Source organism: Aegilops tauschii, chromosome 7, assembly GCF_002575655.3.
Source record: "Aegilops tauschii subsp. strangulata cultivar AL8/78 chromosome 7, Aet v6.0, whole genome shotgun sequence".
In the NCBI taxonomy this organism is placed as follows: domain Eukaryota; kingdom Viridiplantae; phylum Streptophyta; class Magnoliopsida; order Poales; family Poaceae; genus Aegilops; species Aegilops tauschii.
The window spans coordinates 36,220,225-36,236,943 of NC_053041.3; the positions used below are offsets into that span (position 1 = coordinate 36,220,225).

Sequence of the window (16,719 nt, forward strand, 5' to 3'; positions counted from 1 at the left end):
TTTTTGAAAACGGAACATGTTTTGAACATTTAGAACAAAATGTGTTCTTAAACTCAGACATTATTTTGAATTTGTGAACACTTTACTAAAATAAGAATATATTTCATTTTTAGAACATTTTTTAATCACACACTATTTTGAAATATTTCTTAGTTTGAAAAAAATCGGAACGAGAAAATGAAATAATGTTCCAAATATTTTTGAAAACGCGAACATAATATTCTAATTCAAATATTTTTCGAAACTTTTACAAAAATTAAGATTCTGAACTTTTTTCAAGAAAATTGAATTATGAAATAAGGTAAAAATAAAAATAAATTTGGACGGAAAAACAAAACGGGCCAGCCCAGTCTTGAGCGCCCCGTGCGAACTCAAACTATCTACTGCCCATGGCGAGAATTAGGCTTTTTGAGGCTACATGGGCAGGCAAATAAGTGGGCTGGCTTTACTGGGCCACATCATGTGCGGGCCGAGTACGAAATTCGTGATTGCTAAAAATACAGATGGACGCACAAAAATTTAGTACCACCTCGGATAGAAAAATAAATTTTAAGGATGGACGGATGAAAAAAGGGGAGTAATAGGCGCCGGCGCGCCAGCCGAAAGTTTCGGCCGGTCGCCTGCCAGCCGTGCGATACGAGTCATGTGGGCCATGCGATTCTGGCGTCATCCTCATAATACAACTGCTTCGCAGAAAAAAAAAGGAAAAACGGCCCACGACCTTGTCAAACAACCGCAAATATGGGCTCGGGCGTGCTCTTCGCCAACGCCCTGCTTCCAGCACATAGTGCGTGCTCATCGGCGCCGCACTCTTAGGCTCCATCGTGCGCCGCCGAATCCAGTTGTAGCGCTTCGTGGCCCTCGCCGAGCTAGCACTATGTCGTCGGCGAGCTCGTTGCTCCATGCCGCCCCGATCACAGCACCCGCCGTCATGCTCGCGGCACACGTCGCTGCAGTCGCCGGACGTACTCCATGGCTCGTTACCGTCCTGCTCCATTAAACGCATGCAGCAAAAAAAGCTCATTAGTCCCAGCAAAAAATTGTTAGGTCAGTGCTGGGACATGAATGGTTGAAGCTTTCTTCATCGCCGGTTGTAGCTTTTGTCACCGACAGTTGTAGCTTTTCATCGCCGTTCATAACTTCCGTAGTCTATGGTTGAAGCTTTTTTCATTGCCGGTTGAAGCTTTTCTCATCACCGTTTCCAGCACAAAAATCATTGTAGCAGCTTCTTCTCGTCCACCCCGGTCACCGGTTGTAGCAATTGTGATCACCGGTCGTGCTTTCCCCCTGGTTGCAATTGCAACTTTCCCATGGCCAGTGGGCGCTTCTGCCATCACCGGTTGCAGCACCCCATGTCGCTTCCAGCAAATGCGCAGCTCGTGGTCACCGCCGATGTACCCCATGACAATGGTTGAAGCTTTTTTGTTTGCTGGTTGTAACTTTGCGCATAGCCGGTTCCAGCTTTTTTCATGGCAGCAGCTTCCGCCATTCTCCGACGCAACAAAAAAACTCGCCGGTCCCAGCAAAAACTCTTGCCGGTTGTAGCCATGTGTTATGCCGGTTGAAGCACATTGACTAGCCGCCTGTGCCATACAACGTCTACGCTCCAGTCATCTATGGGTGCCCCCGTTTTGCAGCCGCCGGTGGTCATCGTTCCCAGCTCCAGCGAGTGCTGGTTGCAGCACCCGCCGTCGTGCGCCCCCTGCTGTAGGATCTCCTGCTGACGGCCATGGCGTCCGTAGCAAAGGAGCAGCGTGAGGTGTGGGACGAATACTGGGCAGAGAGATTTGGGAAGGGGAAGACGAGACAGAGGTGGGAGGAGATAAGGCGAATCTGTCAATGGGTGGGCTTCCCTCGGGCCCGCATGGGTGCAACCAATTAGGCGCGTGCGAGCGGGAGCATCCGGCCGAGCGTTCCGCCGGCGCGCCGTTCCCAAACGATTCCCATGAAAAAAATCGGCGAAACTCACCTTGCTTTATTAGTAGGTATAGATATAGATATAGATATAGATTAATCCAGTCCACGGTGGACATTAGAATTTGAGATTTTCGTTGCATCCATCAGAACTTGGCCATGTGTCTTCCTTAGGAACAGGACACATGAGGCCACAGGACTCCTCCATGTCTGATGTCTACCCCACCGATCTACATCTTTGAACCTTTGATGTCTTAGGAATACGAAGTTAAGAAGACTGAACTTTCCAGGATGGAGGCTCCGGCTCTGGACTTTTTAACTTGTTGAAAAAACATGAAACCTGAGTTGATTACGGTAATGTTGGAAAAGTATTGATTTTACATCAAAACAAAATCCTAGTAGATCCCAAAAGAATTTTGGACGAGCAGTGCTTCTAGAGCTCAATTCCATCACCCCTAATACAATGTCTGATCTCAACTTTTCTAGATCAAATCAGCACATATATCAGACAGGAAAATAAGATCGGTCTACATACCTGAGATCAGTGAAACTTGCTTTGGAGCAAACGCTAGCCTTCAAGTACATGGTCCTGGCGAACGGTACGGCTGCGCAAATCTGACGTGAATGATGCAAACTTTGGCTGTTGCTGTTGCCTGCTATGGAGCCGCAACATCTATATAATGCAGCAGAGACGCCATCTCCATCATGCACTGGCTGATTCAATTGGATGCAAGTTGCCAATTTCACCATCAAGTTAGACGATTCTTTGATTTCTCCTTTCTCGAGGTTGTAATCCGCGGAAAATACCCAACTCGAACTCGTTGCCCATCAATTAGCCAGTCAAGATGATCACCGTGCACCTTGAAATTCCCAGCCGCCGCATCCGTCGGCCACACGGCACATCAAATCAAACCGGGACCCATCGAATATTGTACAGCCCAGCAGCCAAAATGACAAAAGGGATCAAAGGCAACAATTTCAAAATCACTCGTAACTGATGTCAAATGCGTACATTTTGCGCTATTTCCAAACCAAAGTGCCGAGCCATACACATATCGCTCATCTTCGTCCTGTTAAATCCAAATTCCCCACCGTTGGCCAAACGGCACCACAGCGACAGGACCTTCTAGTATCCGCCACGAAGAAAATCACGATTCAAAGAACAGGAAATCACAAGAGGATTCAAAGAACAGGAGGCAACAACTTCACAGCACTACAGCCACAGGACCTCTATCCGCCACTGACACAATCACAGACGGATTCTAAGAGCAGGAGGCGACAACTACACAGCACCACATGATTACTGCATGTAGACCGATAATTGTCAATCAACGCTGTATTAACCAACAATTTCATCACAGTAAGCATCGGTTTGCATCACCGCAAACCAAAACAAATTAAGCAGGCAAGAGCCTTTGTAACTACGGTAACCAACCAACATGGTTTTCTACAACGATCCACAAGATGCATATCTCGACAAGGGAGGCTAATCAACTACTACAAATGCTGGCGAACGTTGGAATGCGCCCCCGAATGCCGAATGCGGCGACGACGGCGGCAGGGGCTGGATTGGCCTCGCTCGCTTAGGCGCGCTCCCCGCGGATGCGGCGGGCGAGCTGGATGTCCTTGGGCATGATGGTGACGCGCTTGGCGTGGATGGCGCACAGGTTGGTGTCCTCGAAGAGTCCCACGAGGTACGCCTCGGCGGCCTCCTGGAGGGCCAGCACGGCGTGGGACTGGAAGCGGAGGTCCGTCTTGAAGTCCTGCGCGATCTCGCGGACCAGGCGCTGGAAGGGCAGCTTGCGGATCAGCAGCTCCGTGCTCTTCTGGTACTTGCGGATCTCCCGGAGGGCCACGGTGCCCGGCCTGTAGCGGTGGGGCTTCTTCACTCCGCCCGTGGTCGGCGCCGACTTCCTCGCCGCCTGCAATCACACGCGCGGAATCACCGTCAGCAAACAAAACCACATCGAACAGATCGGAACGGAGGAAGGGGAACAGATGATGGGGAGAAGGGAGGGGGAGGGGATGAGGCGGACCTTTGTGGCGAGCTGCTTGCGGGGCGCCTTGCCGCCGGTGGACTTGCGGGCGGTCTGCTTGGTACGGGCCATGGCGGCGCGTCTACTGCTCCTCGGCGGCGGCGGCCTCGAAACTTGGCTTCGGTTGGTGCGGGCGGCGGAACTCGAACTGGGAGGCGACGAATTGGGTAGTGGGAGGAGGGGAGGGAGGTGGGTGGGGAATTTATAGGTGGGGGTGGGCGCGCGGGGTAAGCGTGGACCGAGGCGGTTGCTTGTTACCGTTTGGAGAAGGTCTCGGATTGCGTCCTGATCTGACGGCTGGGGGTTGCGTGCAGGAAGCACGCGATCCGCGTGCTCGGCGCTGGTTGGTGAGGGAGCGAGGGGGCGCGGATCAGTGACGTGGCGGTGGGGTCGGGCTGCAGTCTCGTGCGTGTCTGTTTGTCCACTGTGGGCTGGCATCCGGACCGACGGCCGTTTTCGAAACGCCGCCAATCGGCTGGCTGGCTTCTTCCAGGTCAAGCCCGTTTAACAAAAATATGATTACTCCCATGATCGGTCACGGCTTCTTCTCTCACTTTTCTTTTTCTTTTATACGTGAAGAAGAGCATACCATTCATTTTACTGGTACTAGAAACAGTAGCATTGGATTTAGAAACAAGAAGAAGGGAGAAACAATAGCACTGCAATCCATTCAGCCGCTCATGGTCGATCGTCTCTGGGTTTAAGGAGAACATGAAAGTCTCGCATAATTTGCAACTCATGAGCAACCCGGAATGGTTGCTCTCTTCTAATACTTGTCATCTCACCATTTGGTACGAGGAAAAACTTTACCCACTTCTCAACAAATGTTCATGGTATGGCACTTTTTTTTTTTAGTTTTTTCGACCATCCGAACATAGTATGTCTCAATCGTGAACTTCGTTAAGATGCAGTTTTACCGGAATAGAAAACCGTTGAATACCGCACATGCTTCCGCTTCTCCTTCAACACTACATTTCAGCAGAGAGCACCCAACAGACTGGATGATCCCACCCTTATGATCTCGAATGATCGGAACTAAGCTTGGTGCACCCGTCTCGGCACATTAGAAGCTTCAACATCGACTTTCACAAGAAGAAAAGTCCTCAAAGAGCTTTCCTTGGAGTGTATCGCGAAGAAATGGCATATGTGGTATTCTTAGTGAAAAAAATATAGTCTGGCCTATTATTCATTCAAAAAGTTTTTTATATAATCAAATGTTTGGTCTTTTGGCTGAGAATACCACAGATATCATTTCTTCACTAAACTTCACAGGGAAGTAGAATGGTTGACAAGGTTTGATGCCCCAAAATTTCAACAACAAAAAATCATAGCTCCTAGTATGTGTACGTGGTTTGATGCATTTTCTATGTGTTAATACGTGTGTTTGGCTCCCAGAGTAGTGGTAGAAACCCCAATTCAGTTGATGCACCTTCTATGTATCCATATGAACATCATATGGGGTTTATGTTATTTCTTAAAAAAATTGACTAGCTGTTTGATTTGGCAGTATTAACAGTTATAATCTTTTCACTCTGTTTCTTGATCAAGTTGCAGGCAGATAATACTGAGGCGGGTCCTAGTATAATTAAAGCTAGCGGGATGACTGCGCATTTGGGCGCCAAGATTTATTATTTATTATTTTACTTGTATTTTATATGTCTTTATTGGAGTTGTATTCTTTATCCATATAAAAATATTCCCCCGCATTACTTATTATGAATTTAGCTATGTACGGAGTTAGTAAATCAAAGTGCTTGAAATTTTACATGCATGTAGAATACTGCATTTCTTCAAGTCCGTTGTTGCTCAAATATACACAATATTTACTTCTCACCTTGTGTTGTGTCAAAATGAAGTTGCTTCAATAGCTAAGCTTTTGTAGTCTTTAAAATCTTCATAAATTCATCATCAACCAACACTACAAAAAAAAGACACATCTGTGACATTTTGGGCCGAACGAAATTTTTTTTCTGTCATACATATGACACTTCTATGACGATAATTGTGACAAAACCCGGTATCATCATAGATGTGGTGGGCTCCTACTTCCATGACAAAAAATCATGACAGAAAATGGGCTTTTCGTCCTGGGCGGGCCGGAGACGCAGCTGCATGACATTATTTGGGCCGTCCATGACGGAAAAAACCGTGGTAGAAGCGAGGGGGAGGAAAATTTCGGGGAGTTCCCGGTTACGGTAGGAGGTTGGGGGCCGAGCGATGCACGTTTCTCTCGTACACGTACGCGCGTGTGTGCGAGGCGTTGGCTCTAACTGAACCCGAGCGAGGCGTTGGGCTCTAACTGAACCCGAGCGCTTGCACTGCAGGATACGTTACTGAACCCGATCGAGCGATTCCTTCGCTACTGCTGCTAACTGAAGCTGATCGATGCTACCTCTGGGATGAACAGTGAGCGTTGCGGGGGGGTTTGGATGAACAGTGAGCGGTGGCGTTGCCTCTGGATGAACAGGACCCCGTGGTGTGGTGGAGGGCTGGATGAACAGTAGACGGTGGAGGGGTGCCCGTGGAGGGGTGGTTGAACAGGACCCCGTGGTGTGGAGGGCTGGATGAACAGTAGACGATGGAGGGGTGCCCGTGGAGGGGTGGTTCAACAGTAGCCGGTGGAGTAGCGCGTGGTGGAGGCTGGATGAACAGGAGCTCGTGGAGGCTGGAGGAGGTCGACGGTAGCCCGTGGAGGCTGGAGGAGGTCGACGGTGGAGATGAACAGTATCCCGTGGAGTCCCGTTTTGCGGTACGCCACACCCCTCCCGATGAACAGGACCCCCGTTTCGACCGTAGGAGGTCCGTTTCGTCCGTTTTGCGGTACGCCACACCCCTCCCGATCAACAGGACCCCCGTTTCGACCGTAGGAGGTCCGTTCATCCGTTTTGCGGTACGCCACACCCCTCGCGATCAACGGGACCCCCGTTTCGACCGTAGGAGGTCCGTTTAGTCTGTTTTGCGGTACGCCAGACCCCTCCCGATGAACAGGATCCCGTTTCGAACGTGGCCGGTCGAACACAAGGCCGTTTCCTCCGTTCTGCGGTACGCCAGGCCTCGTTTCCATCGCCTGTTCCGTCCAAGCCCTCCCGATGAACAAGACCACGCATTCCGTTCCGACCCAGCCGGTTGGCTCCCACGCGTTCCGTTGCCTCCCAATGAATACGACGCATTTCGTTGCCTCCCCATGAACACGACGCATTCCGTTGCCTCCCCATGAACACGACGACGACGCTGTTTCTCCGTTCCGACCCAGCCATGTCAACGAGCCCTCGCCGTACGTATGCGCGAGTAGGCGTTAGAGACCCCTGGCCGCTGTACGTACGTGTACATGCTACGTGCGCGCCTCTACTACGACACGTGCGCGCCTCTACATCCACCAGTATATATGTACATACATGTTCGCGACCAGAATGACAACGCTACGTACGCTTCGACCAGGTGGGTCCCGACTGTCAGGCACTTCCTTGCGTGCGAAGATGTAGCTGGTGGGTCCCAGCAGTCAGGGGGGCGAATCGTTTTTTTGCCCGGACGCACTTCCTTGCGTGCGAAGGTGTAGCTGGTGGGTCCCAGCAGTCAGGGGGGAAACGTTTTTTTCGTGAAATACGGTGGCCCGTCCGGTGGGTCCCCGCTGTCAGGTGGAGGAATAATTATTTTGCGCGTAATAAGGAGGCAGTTCCTTGCTGCGGCCGTGGATCCAACTGTCAGCGTCTCCACGCACAGTACTCTTCCGATGGAAGTCGGTCGTTGACCACATTGACCACGCTGCGCCGAGAGCACCACGGCGGTGGTCGACGGCGAGGCCTAGGAAGGGGACGACACGGAGGCAGGGAAGACTCGGCAGTTGTTTCTCACACGGAGGGGAGCACGACTGTACGAGGGTTTACTGCTTCGTCTGTCGTCGCCGGAGAATAACAACAGGTGTGGGTGAGTAGAGGGATGGCTAGGCCAGCGATGGGAGTACGGTGGGGCGGTGAGGCCTGCGCGGCAGCACAGCCGGCCACGGGGAGGAGGGAGCAGGCAGTCCCGTCGGCGCTTGTTTAAGCGGCTGGAGCAGGAAGAGCAGAGATTGAAGAAGCACGACGGCCGTTGGATGGACATCCAACAGTCAGTGCTTGTGCATCAACCTTTTTTTTAGGAAAGCCTCAAATCTGTGAAAAACAGCATACAGCCCATTTGCCATTATTTCTAATAATTTACAGCCCATTTGCTAATTCTTAAGGTTTTTATGGAGCCCATATTCTTTTTGTTAGCATTACAGCCCATATTGTGGCCACGGTTAAAAAATTATACGAAATTTTGCATATTTCAGTGCGGTCCGAACTGTTTTTAATCCCGAAATTTTGACTCACATTCAAACTGATTTTAAAATAAATGTATATCAATATAAAATCCAACAAATTCTCCACGCATAAAAATTAATGTAATTTAAAATCTTGAAACGAAAAAAAAGATATTTGAAACTAATTGCCGGTTTGATGTGTTTTAAAAATGTACAGCCCATTTCTCATTACTGATGGGCCATTTTCTCGGCCAGCCGAATGAAAGCTCTCCTCGTCTTGAAAGATTTGCAGCCCAACAGGCCTGACAAAGCGACTTACTTGGCAAATCACAAAAAAACTGGGTTGTGGCCATGGACCCAGCTGTCAGCCTCTCCACGTATAGTACTCTTCCGATATAAGTCGTTCCTTGACCACGTTGACCACGCCGCGCGGAGAGCACCACGGCGGTGAACGACGGCGAGGCCTAGGAAGGGGGCTACGCGGAGCCGGGGAGGACGCGGCAGTGGAAGCCCGCGCGGAGAGGAGTACGAGGGTTCACTGGTTCGGCTGCGGTGTGAGGCTGCCGTCGCCGCAGGGCCTGGCCAGCGGTGGGAATAGTAGGGGGCGGTGAGGCCTCTGCAACAGCACAGCCGGCCACGGGAGGCAGGAGCATGCGGCACGACCAGCACTGCTTTGGACGGCTGGAGCAAGAAGACCAGAGGTTGAAGAAGCACTACGGCCGTTGGATGGACATCGTACGGTCACTGGAGCTAGAATCGTTCATATTGACTAAGTTGACAAAGCCCTTCGTCCCCGTCAACTTAGTAGGCCCACAAGTCAGCCTCCCACAAAGGTGGGTCCCAGCTAGCCGGGGGAGTATTCATTTTTTTGTGCGTAATAAGGAGGCACTTCCGGTGGGTCCGAGCTGACAGCGGGGGGAACGTTTTTTTCGCGAAATACGGTGGCCCGTCCGGTGGGTCCCAACAGTCAGGGGGAAAAGATTTTTTTCGCAAAATACTGGTGGCCCGTCCGGTGGGTCCCCGCTGTCAGGTGGAGGAATAATTATCTTCCGCGTAATAAGGAGGCACTTCCTTGCGGCTGCCGTGGACCCAGCTGTCAGCCTCTCCACGTACAGTACTCTTCCGATGGAAGTCGGTTGTTGACCACATTGACCACGCCGCGCCGAGAGCACCACGGCGGTGGACGACTGCGAGGCCTAGGAAGGGGACGACGCGGAGCCGGGCAAGACGCGGCAGTGTATGCCCACGCGGAGAGGAGTACGAGCGTTCACTGGTTCGGCTGCGGTGTGAGGCTGCCGTCGCCGCAGAATAACAGGGGGTGTGGGTGAGTGGAGGGATGGCCTGGCCAGTGGTGGGAGTAGTATGGGGGCGGTGAGGCCTCCGCGGTAGCACAGCCGGCCACGGGAGGCAGGAGCAGGCGGCACGACCGGCGCTGCTTTGGGCGGCTGGAGCAAGAAGACCAGAGGTTGAAGAAGCACTATGGCCGTTGGATGGACATCATACAGTCACTGGAGTATTGACTAAGTTGACAAAGCCCTCCGTCCCCGTCAACTTAGAAGGCCCACAAGTCAGCCCAACAATATGGTGGGTCCCAGCTGTAAGGGCATATTTATCCCTAAGATGTTTTGGTGATTGATGACAATGCTTTTGTGGACTAATCGTGTGCATTGAGTGTTTTCAGAGATTCATCCTTTTGGCACGAGACGATTCCCTCCCCTCGGAGCTTGAAGCGAAGACGGTGTAGTCCTTTCGAATTAGTTTGGTGGACTAGTTTCATAGGGTTCACCGTACTATCAAGAGGGTGTCCGCTTTGGAAAGGCTAGGGCGGAATCATCACGTACACTTCCTTTGCCCCCCTCCGAGCCTTTCCGCTTCAATGATGGGCTCGTTCCCCTTCTCAGTGTGCCCTCTCTGGTCCCAGCGGTAGTACCGCGGGCCGGAGCGGTAGTACCGCTTGGGTGCTACAAGCGGTAGTACCGCTCCAGAGCGGTAGTACCGCTGGTAGCCCCCAGCCGTAGTACCGATGTGGTCTCGTGCTAGTACCGCCACGATTCGAGGGGTCTTTTTTCGTGTCGGGTTTTACGGTACTAGCCGCGGCAGTGGGGGCCGTAGTACCGCTCGTATGCGGTAGTACCGCCCTGACCACCGCGGTAGTACAGCTCTGGGCCCAGCGGCAGTACCGCGAGGGGGAGCGGTAGTACCGCTGGCCATGTGGTAGTACCGCTCTCTGCGGGGCTGGTGTGGGGGGTAACGGTTGGATTGTTCCCCCCACTATATAAGGAGGTCTTCCCCAAAGTTGACCTACCTCTTCCCCCAAAAGCTCCATTGTTGCTCCAAGCTCCATTTTCGCCCAATCTCTCTCCCTAGCCAATCAAAGTTGTTGATTTGCTCGGGATTGGTTGAGAAGGCCCCGATCTACACTTCCACCAAGAGAAATTTGATTCCCCCCACTAATCCCTAGCAGATCTTGTTACTCTTGGGTGTTTGAGCACCCTAGACGGTTGAGGTCACCGCGGAGCCATAGTCCATTGTGGTGAAGCTTCGTGGTCTCGTTGGGAGCCTCCAATTAAGTTGTGGAGATTGCCCCAACCTTGTTTGTAAAGGTTCGGTCGCCGCCTTCAAGGGCACCAATAGTGGAATCACGGCATCTCGCATTGTGTGAGGGCGTGAGGAGAATATGGTGGCCCTAGTGGCTTCTTGGGGAGCATTGTGCCTCCACACCGCTCTAACGGAGACGTACTTCCCCTCAAAAGGAAGGAACTTCGGTAACACATCCTCGTCCCCACCGGCTCCACTCTTGGTTATCTCTTACCTTTACTTGTGCGCGCTTATATTGTGTTGTATCCCTTCCTTGCGTGTGTGCTAGTTGTTGTTGCATCATATAGGGTGCCCACCTAGTTGCATATCTAGACAACCTACTTTGATGCAAAGTTTAAATTGGTAAAGAAAAGCTAAAAATTGTTAGTTGCCTATTCACCCCCCTCTAGTCAACTATATCGATCCTTTCAATTGGTATCAGAGCCTCGTCTCTTTTTAAGGACTTTACCGTCCGAAGAGTATGGTTGACGTCGTAGACGGTGTGGAGGAGCACTCCGGTGTGAATCCGGTCTCGTCTACGGGAGATGGGGGAACCGCGGTCTCTCGTGAGGAATTAAATGTGGCGTTGGACACATTGAAAACCTCCATGACTACCGAGGTCGAAAGCATGTTTAATAAATACTTAGAAGGGCTTAAGCTTTCCACCGCACCGTTGAAAGTGGGTGATCCCGCCAACAAGGTGACGGATGCTACCTCCGACAAAGGGGAAGCTACTAGCGAGAAAGCTCCTTCTTCTAGTGGTAAAAAGGGCACCGGCATCTTTGCCCATGTGGAACCTCCACCTGTCTATGGTGGACCGCTCCCTTCCACTCATTTAAATCATGCCGGCCCGGCTCCTAAGATTGAGAAGAATGTAGATTTTGATTCTTGGGTCTATCGTTTTAAGCGTCATTTAAATCATGTGAACACTAACCTTTGGAGAATCATTGAAGAAGGTTTCTACCCGCATGACCGAAGTAACTTCACTCCTAGAGAAGTTGTGGATCATCAACTCAATGAGAATGCTCTCTTCATCATCCAAGAAGCAATCCCACCCGAAGATCTTCCTCATCTCCGGCCTTACACCGTGGCCAAAGATGCTTGGCTCCAAGTTGTTTCCCTCTATCGGGGAAGCGCAAGCATTCAACGCTCGAACTATGAAGTGGTGCAAGATGAAGCCGACGAGTTTGCAATGAAAGAAGATGAAGAACCTCGTGAGCTTTTTCGGAGAGTAACCAAACTCGCGGTCTCTCTCCGAGATCATGGAAGTAAGGACACGGATGACAATTGGATCAAGCGCAAATTCCTCAAGGCAATGATGCCCTACCACAAAGCCATGTCCTCCGTAATTCGTCAAAGGCCGGACATCCACACCTTGTCATCAAGTGAAGTGTTGGATGAGTTTGTTGCTATGAGCATCTTGGACAAGACCGCGGACAATGCGGTTCTTCGCTCTCAAAGAGTAAAGAAGCCCAACCTTGCTCTAAAGGCCAAGGTTAGTATGGAGGAAGAGGATGAAGAGGAAGAAGAGGAGGGCAACCTCGAAGATACGAAGTATGCCTATCATGAACACATGGCTCTTGCTTCAAGGCAATTTTGGAGCAAGAAGAACACAAGGCCAAACTTCAACAAGAACAATTCAAGTGGCGCAAAGGGCAAGCAACGAGTGAGGACTTGCTTCAATTGTGGCAATGTGAGACACTTTGTTGCGGAGTGCCCTTACGAGAAGAGGGAGGACAATGGTGGCAAGCTCATTAGAAAGGACAAGGCCAAGTCGTTCCCCAACAAGAGCAACTTCACCAAGAAGACTCCTCCCAAGGCATTGGTGGTACAAGAAGAGTACAACAAGGATGATGACGATGATGAAGATGGTGAGTCGGTTGCCATGGCCTCCGTTGCCATTGCGAAGACTCCATGGATGTCTCTCTTCGACTCACCCAATGAGAACATCACCGCCAAGTGCCTCATGGCTAAAGCCACCAACAAGGTAACCTCCAACATCAAAACTACCATCATTAATCATCCTTCTTCGACGGATAGCATTGATGAACATGAGGGGACAAATGTGGAGGAAAATGAGTTTGAGACCTTTATGGGTAAACTCAAGGGTAAATCCAAGAAGCACTTCGTTGCTCTCTTGGAACAACTTGGTGAAGCCAATGACATGATCGAGGCTCACGAAGATACCATCTCTAAGATGGAGGGGCATAGTCGTGACTATGCCGATGAGATTTCGGATCTTTCCAATGCTCTTGACGAAGAGCGTGGTCTTCGTTTGGCTCTTGAGGAGTCATACAATGATGATCATGCTAAGTTAAAGAAAGATCTTGATCATGCTCTTGTTGTGTCTCGTGTGCTAAACTCCGAGAAGGCAAAACTTGGGGTTGATCTTGCTAGACTTAAAGAGGAGTTTGACATTCTCGACAAGGCTCACAAAGTCTTGAAGGGCGTTCATGCTAGCCTCAAGGAGTCTCATGATCAACTCCAAGTAAAGCTAACTAAGGAGAAAGCCACCTTTCCTCATATGGTGTTAATTGATAATGCAAATGCTACTAACCCTTGTTGTGAGCATGTGCATCTTGTTGAGGAGAATGCTAAGTTGAAGGAGCAACTTGAGAAAGGCCTTGTGTCATGCATACAAGGTGAGAAGAACCTCAACGACCTTTTGAGAAACCAAAAGGAAGTTGTGGCCAAGGAGGGGATTGGGTTCGCACCCAAGCCCAACAACAAGAAGAAGAATGACAAGACCAAACGACCTCCTCCTCTCAAGCAAACTTTTGTGAAGGAGGGAGAGGGTGCTTCCAAGGAGAAGAAGAACAATGCGAAGGGTGACGGTGTCAAGAAGGGCAATACCACCCCATCCAACAAAGCCGACGACTTTAATCCTTCTTATGTGTTATGTCGTGCTAGTGATGGGCATGTTTATGCCAAATTTGTTGGTTCTCCTCATGAGTATATTGAATGGTCCATTTGGGTTCCTAAGACCCTTGTTACTAACATCAAAGGACCCATTACAAAATGGGTACCTAAAACCAAGCATTGATCTCTTGTAGGTGTTTGCATCCGGTGGGGGATCATGGTTGCTCGATAGTGGAGCTACAAATCATATGACCGGAAGCAAGGACTTGGTGGTGGACGTGCACAAGATTCCATCTATGCCCACCAATGTCGAGTGGGGTGATGCCTCGTCTTCTAAGGTATTGGGACTCGGCAAAGTTGTCATTTCTCATGATCTCACGATCGAGAAGGTCATGCTAGTTGAGTCCCTTGCATACAATTTACTTTCCGTTCGTCAACTTGCTATCATGGGCTTTGCCACTTTCTTTGATATTGATACCGTGGCCCTCTTGTGGAGCAAGACTCTTAAAGTAGCCTTTGTTGGGCATGTCGAGAACGGTCTCTATGTGATTAACTTTTCGGAGCGACCCACTAAGACCACGACATGCCTAATGGCTAAAGTTGACGTGGGATGGCTGTGGCATCGCCGTTTAGCCCATGTCAATATGAGACCTTTGCAAAGTATTCTCAAGGGGGACCATGTCCGTGGACTAACGAACGTTAGTTTTGCTAAAGATCGTGCTTGCAGTGCTTGTATCGAAGGAAAGCTTCATGAGAAGGCTCACCCTCCCACGACTCTCATTTACTCGAAGAGGCCTTTGGAGCTCCTTCATTTGGATCTCTTTGGGCCTCCATCCTTTGATAGTCTTGGGGGTAGAAAGTATTGCTTGGTAATTGTGGATGACTATTCAAGATACACTTGGGTGTATTTCTTCAAGAGGAAGAGTGAGACCCAACAAACCGTCATTGACTTTGCAAATGAAGCCCAACGTCAACACAATGCAAAGATCTTGACAATAAGAAGTGACAACGGCACCGAGTTCAAGAACTACACCTTGGATGAGTTTCTTGGTGGTGAGGGGATCAAGCATCAATATTCCGCACCTTACACCCCTCAACAAAACGGTGTTGCGGAGAGGAAGAACCGGACGTTGATGGATGCCGCAAGGACCATGATGGCGGAGTTCAAGTCTCCATACAACTTTTGGGCCGAAGCCATCAACACCGCGTGTCATGCATCCAATCGGCTCTACCTCCGCAAGGGCTTGAACAAGACTCCATATGAGATACTCACCGGTAACAAGCCCAACCTCAAGTACTTTCGGGTGTTCGGGTGTAAGTGTTTCATTCTCAAGAAAGGTGTTCAATTGTCTAAATTTGAGGCTAGAGCATATGAGGGCATATTTGTTGGTTATGCTACAAACTCTCATGCTTACCGTGTCCTCAATAAATCCACGGGACTTATTGAGGAGACGTGTAACGTGGAGTTTGATGAGAATAACGGCTCCCAAGTGGAGCAAAGTGGCACTTGTGATGTAGGTGATGAAATTCCTCCTCAAGCCATAAGAAGAATGGGTGTTGGTTTTATCCTACCCATTGAGGAACCCCTTGTGGCCGAAGGAGAAGGACAATGGTCCACTCAAGTGGAGCCATCACCAACCCAAGGCCCACACGCTTCCGAAGAACAAAGTGAAGGCCCTCAACCTCATGAACAAGACCAAGGGCAAAATCATGATCAAGACAGTGGAGACACACCAAGTGATGCCCAAGGTCAAGTTCTCTCCTCCGAGCAAGTTCAAGATCAAGAACAAGCTCAAGACGGCGCTCAAGATGATCAAGTGACCGCTCCTCAACTCACCTCCGAGGAGGAATTGGAGCGTCGTGCCGCCAAGATTGCTTCCAAGCTCTCCACCAAGGGTCATCCCATGAAGAATGTACTTGGAAGCATTCAAAAGGGGGTAAGCACTCGTAGACAATTGGCAAACTATTGTGAACATCACGCGTTTGTCTCTTGTGTGGAACCCCAAAAGGTATTTCAAGCTCTCGAAGATCCGGATTGGCTCAATGCCATGCATGAAGAACTCAACAACTTCGAGTAAACAAGGTGTGGAGATTAGTGCCAAGGCCAACGGGGAACCACAATGTCATTGGAAGGAAGTGGATATTCAAGAACAAGCAAGATGCTCATGGGACCATCATCCGCAACAAGGCACGATTGGTGGCACAAGGCTACTCTCAAGTCGAGGGTATTGACTACGGTAAAACCTTTGCTCCCGTTGCTCGCCTTGAATCTATTCTTTTGTTGATTGCTTATGCTTCTCATCACAACTTTAAGTTGCAAGAAATGGATGTGAAGAGTGCTTTTCTTAATGGACCCATAAATGAGTTGGTGTATGTCAAACAACCCCCCGGGTTCGAAGATCCCTATTTCCCCGATCATGTGTATCAACTCCATAAGGCGCTCTATGGCCTTAAACAAGCCCCACGTGCGTGGTATGAGCATCTTACGGAGTTGTTACAAGATCGTGGATTCGAAATCGGGAAAATCGACCCCACTCTTTTTACTAAGAAGGTCAAAGGGGAGTTGTTTGTGTGCCAACTATATGTTGATGATATTATTTTTGGTTCCCCTAACAAAGCTTTCAATGAAGAATTTGCCGCTCTCATGACCTCAAAGTTCAAGATGTCTATGATGGGAGAGTTGAAGTTCTTTCTCGGATTCGAAATCAAACAAAGAAGAGAAGGAACCTTCATCAACCAAGCTAAATACACTCAAGACATGCTAAAGAGATTCAAGCTAAGTCATGTCAAGCCGGCTTCCACTCCAATGCCCACCAAGTCCCAACTTGACATTGATCCGAATGGTAAAGCGGTGGATCAAAAGGTATATCGCTCCATGATTGGATCCTTGCTTTACCTTTGTGCATCTAGACCGGATATCATGTTGAGTGTGGGAATTTGTGCACGGTTTCAAGCCGCACCTAAGGAAAGCCACTTTGTGGCGGTCAAGCGAATCTTTCGATATTTGGCTCACACCTCAAACTTTGGCTTATGGTACCCAAAAGGAGCAAACTT

At 49.9% G+C, this 16,719-nt stretch overlaps 1 protein-coding gene across 1 annotated transcript; it reads right to left on the minus strand.

Annotated features, from left to right (window-relative positions):
• Nucleotides 1-3,224: 3,224 nt before the first annotated feature.
• On the minus strand, nt 3,225-4,168 carry LOC109744300 (histone H3.3). Its single transcript, XM_020303402.3, has 2 exons — nt 3,951-4,168; nt 3,225-3,836 (listed from the first exon to the last, which is right to left on the minus strand). Exons 1-2 carry the CDS (start codon nt 4,020-4,022, stop codon nt 3,498-3,500), a joined length of 411 nt encoding a protein of 136 aa, XP_020158991.1. The 5' UTR covers nt 4,023-4,168; the 3' UTR covers nt 3,225-3,497.
• Between the last annotated feature and the right edge of the window lie 12,551 nt (nt 4,169-16,719).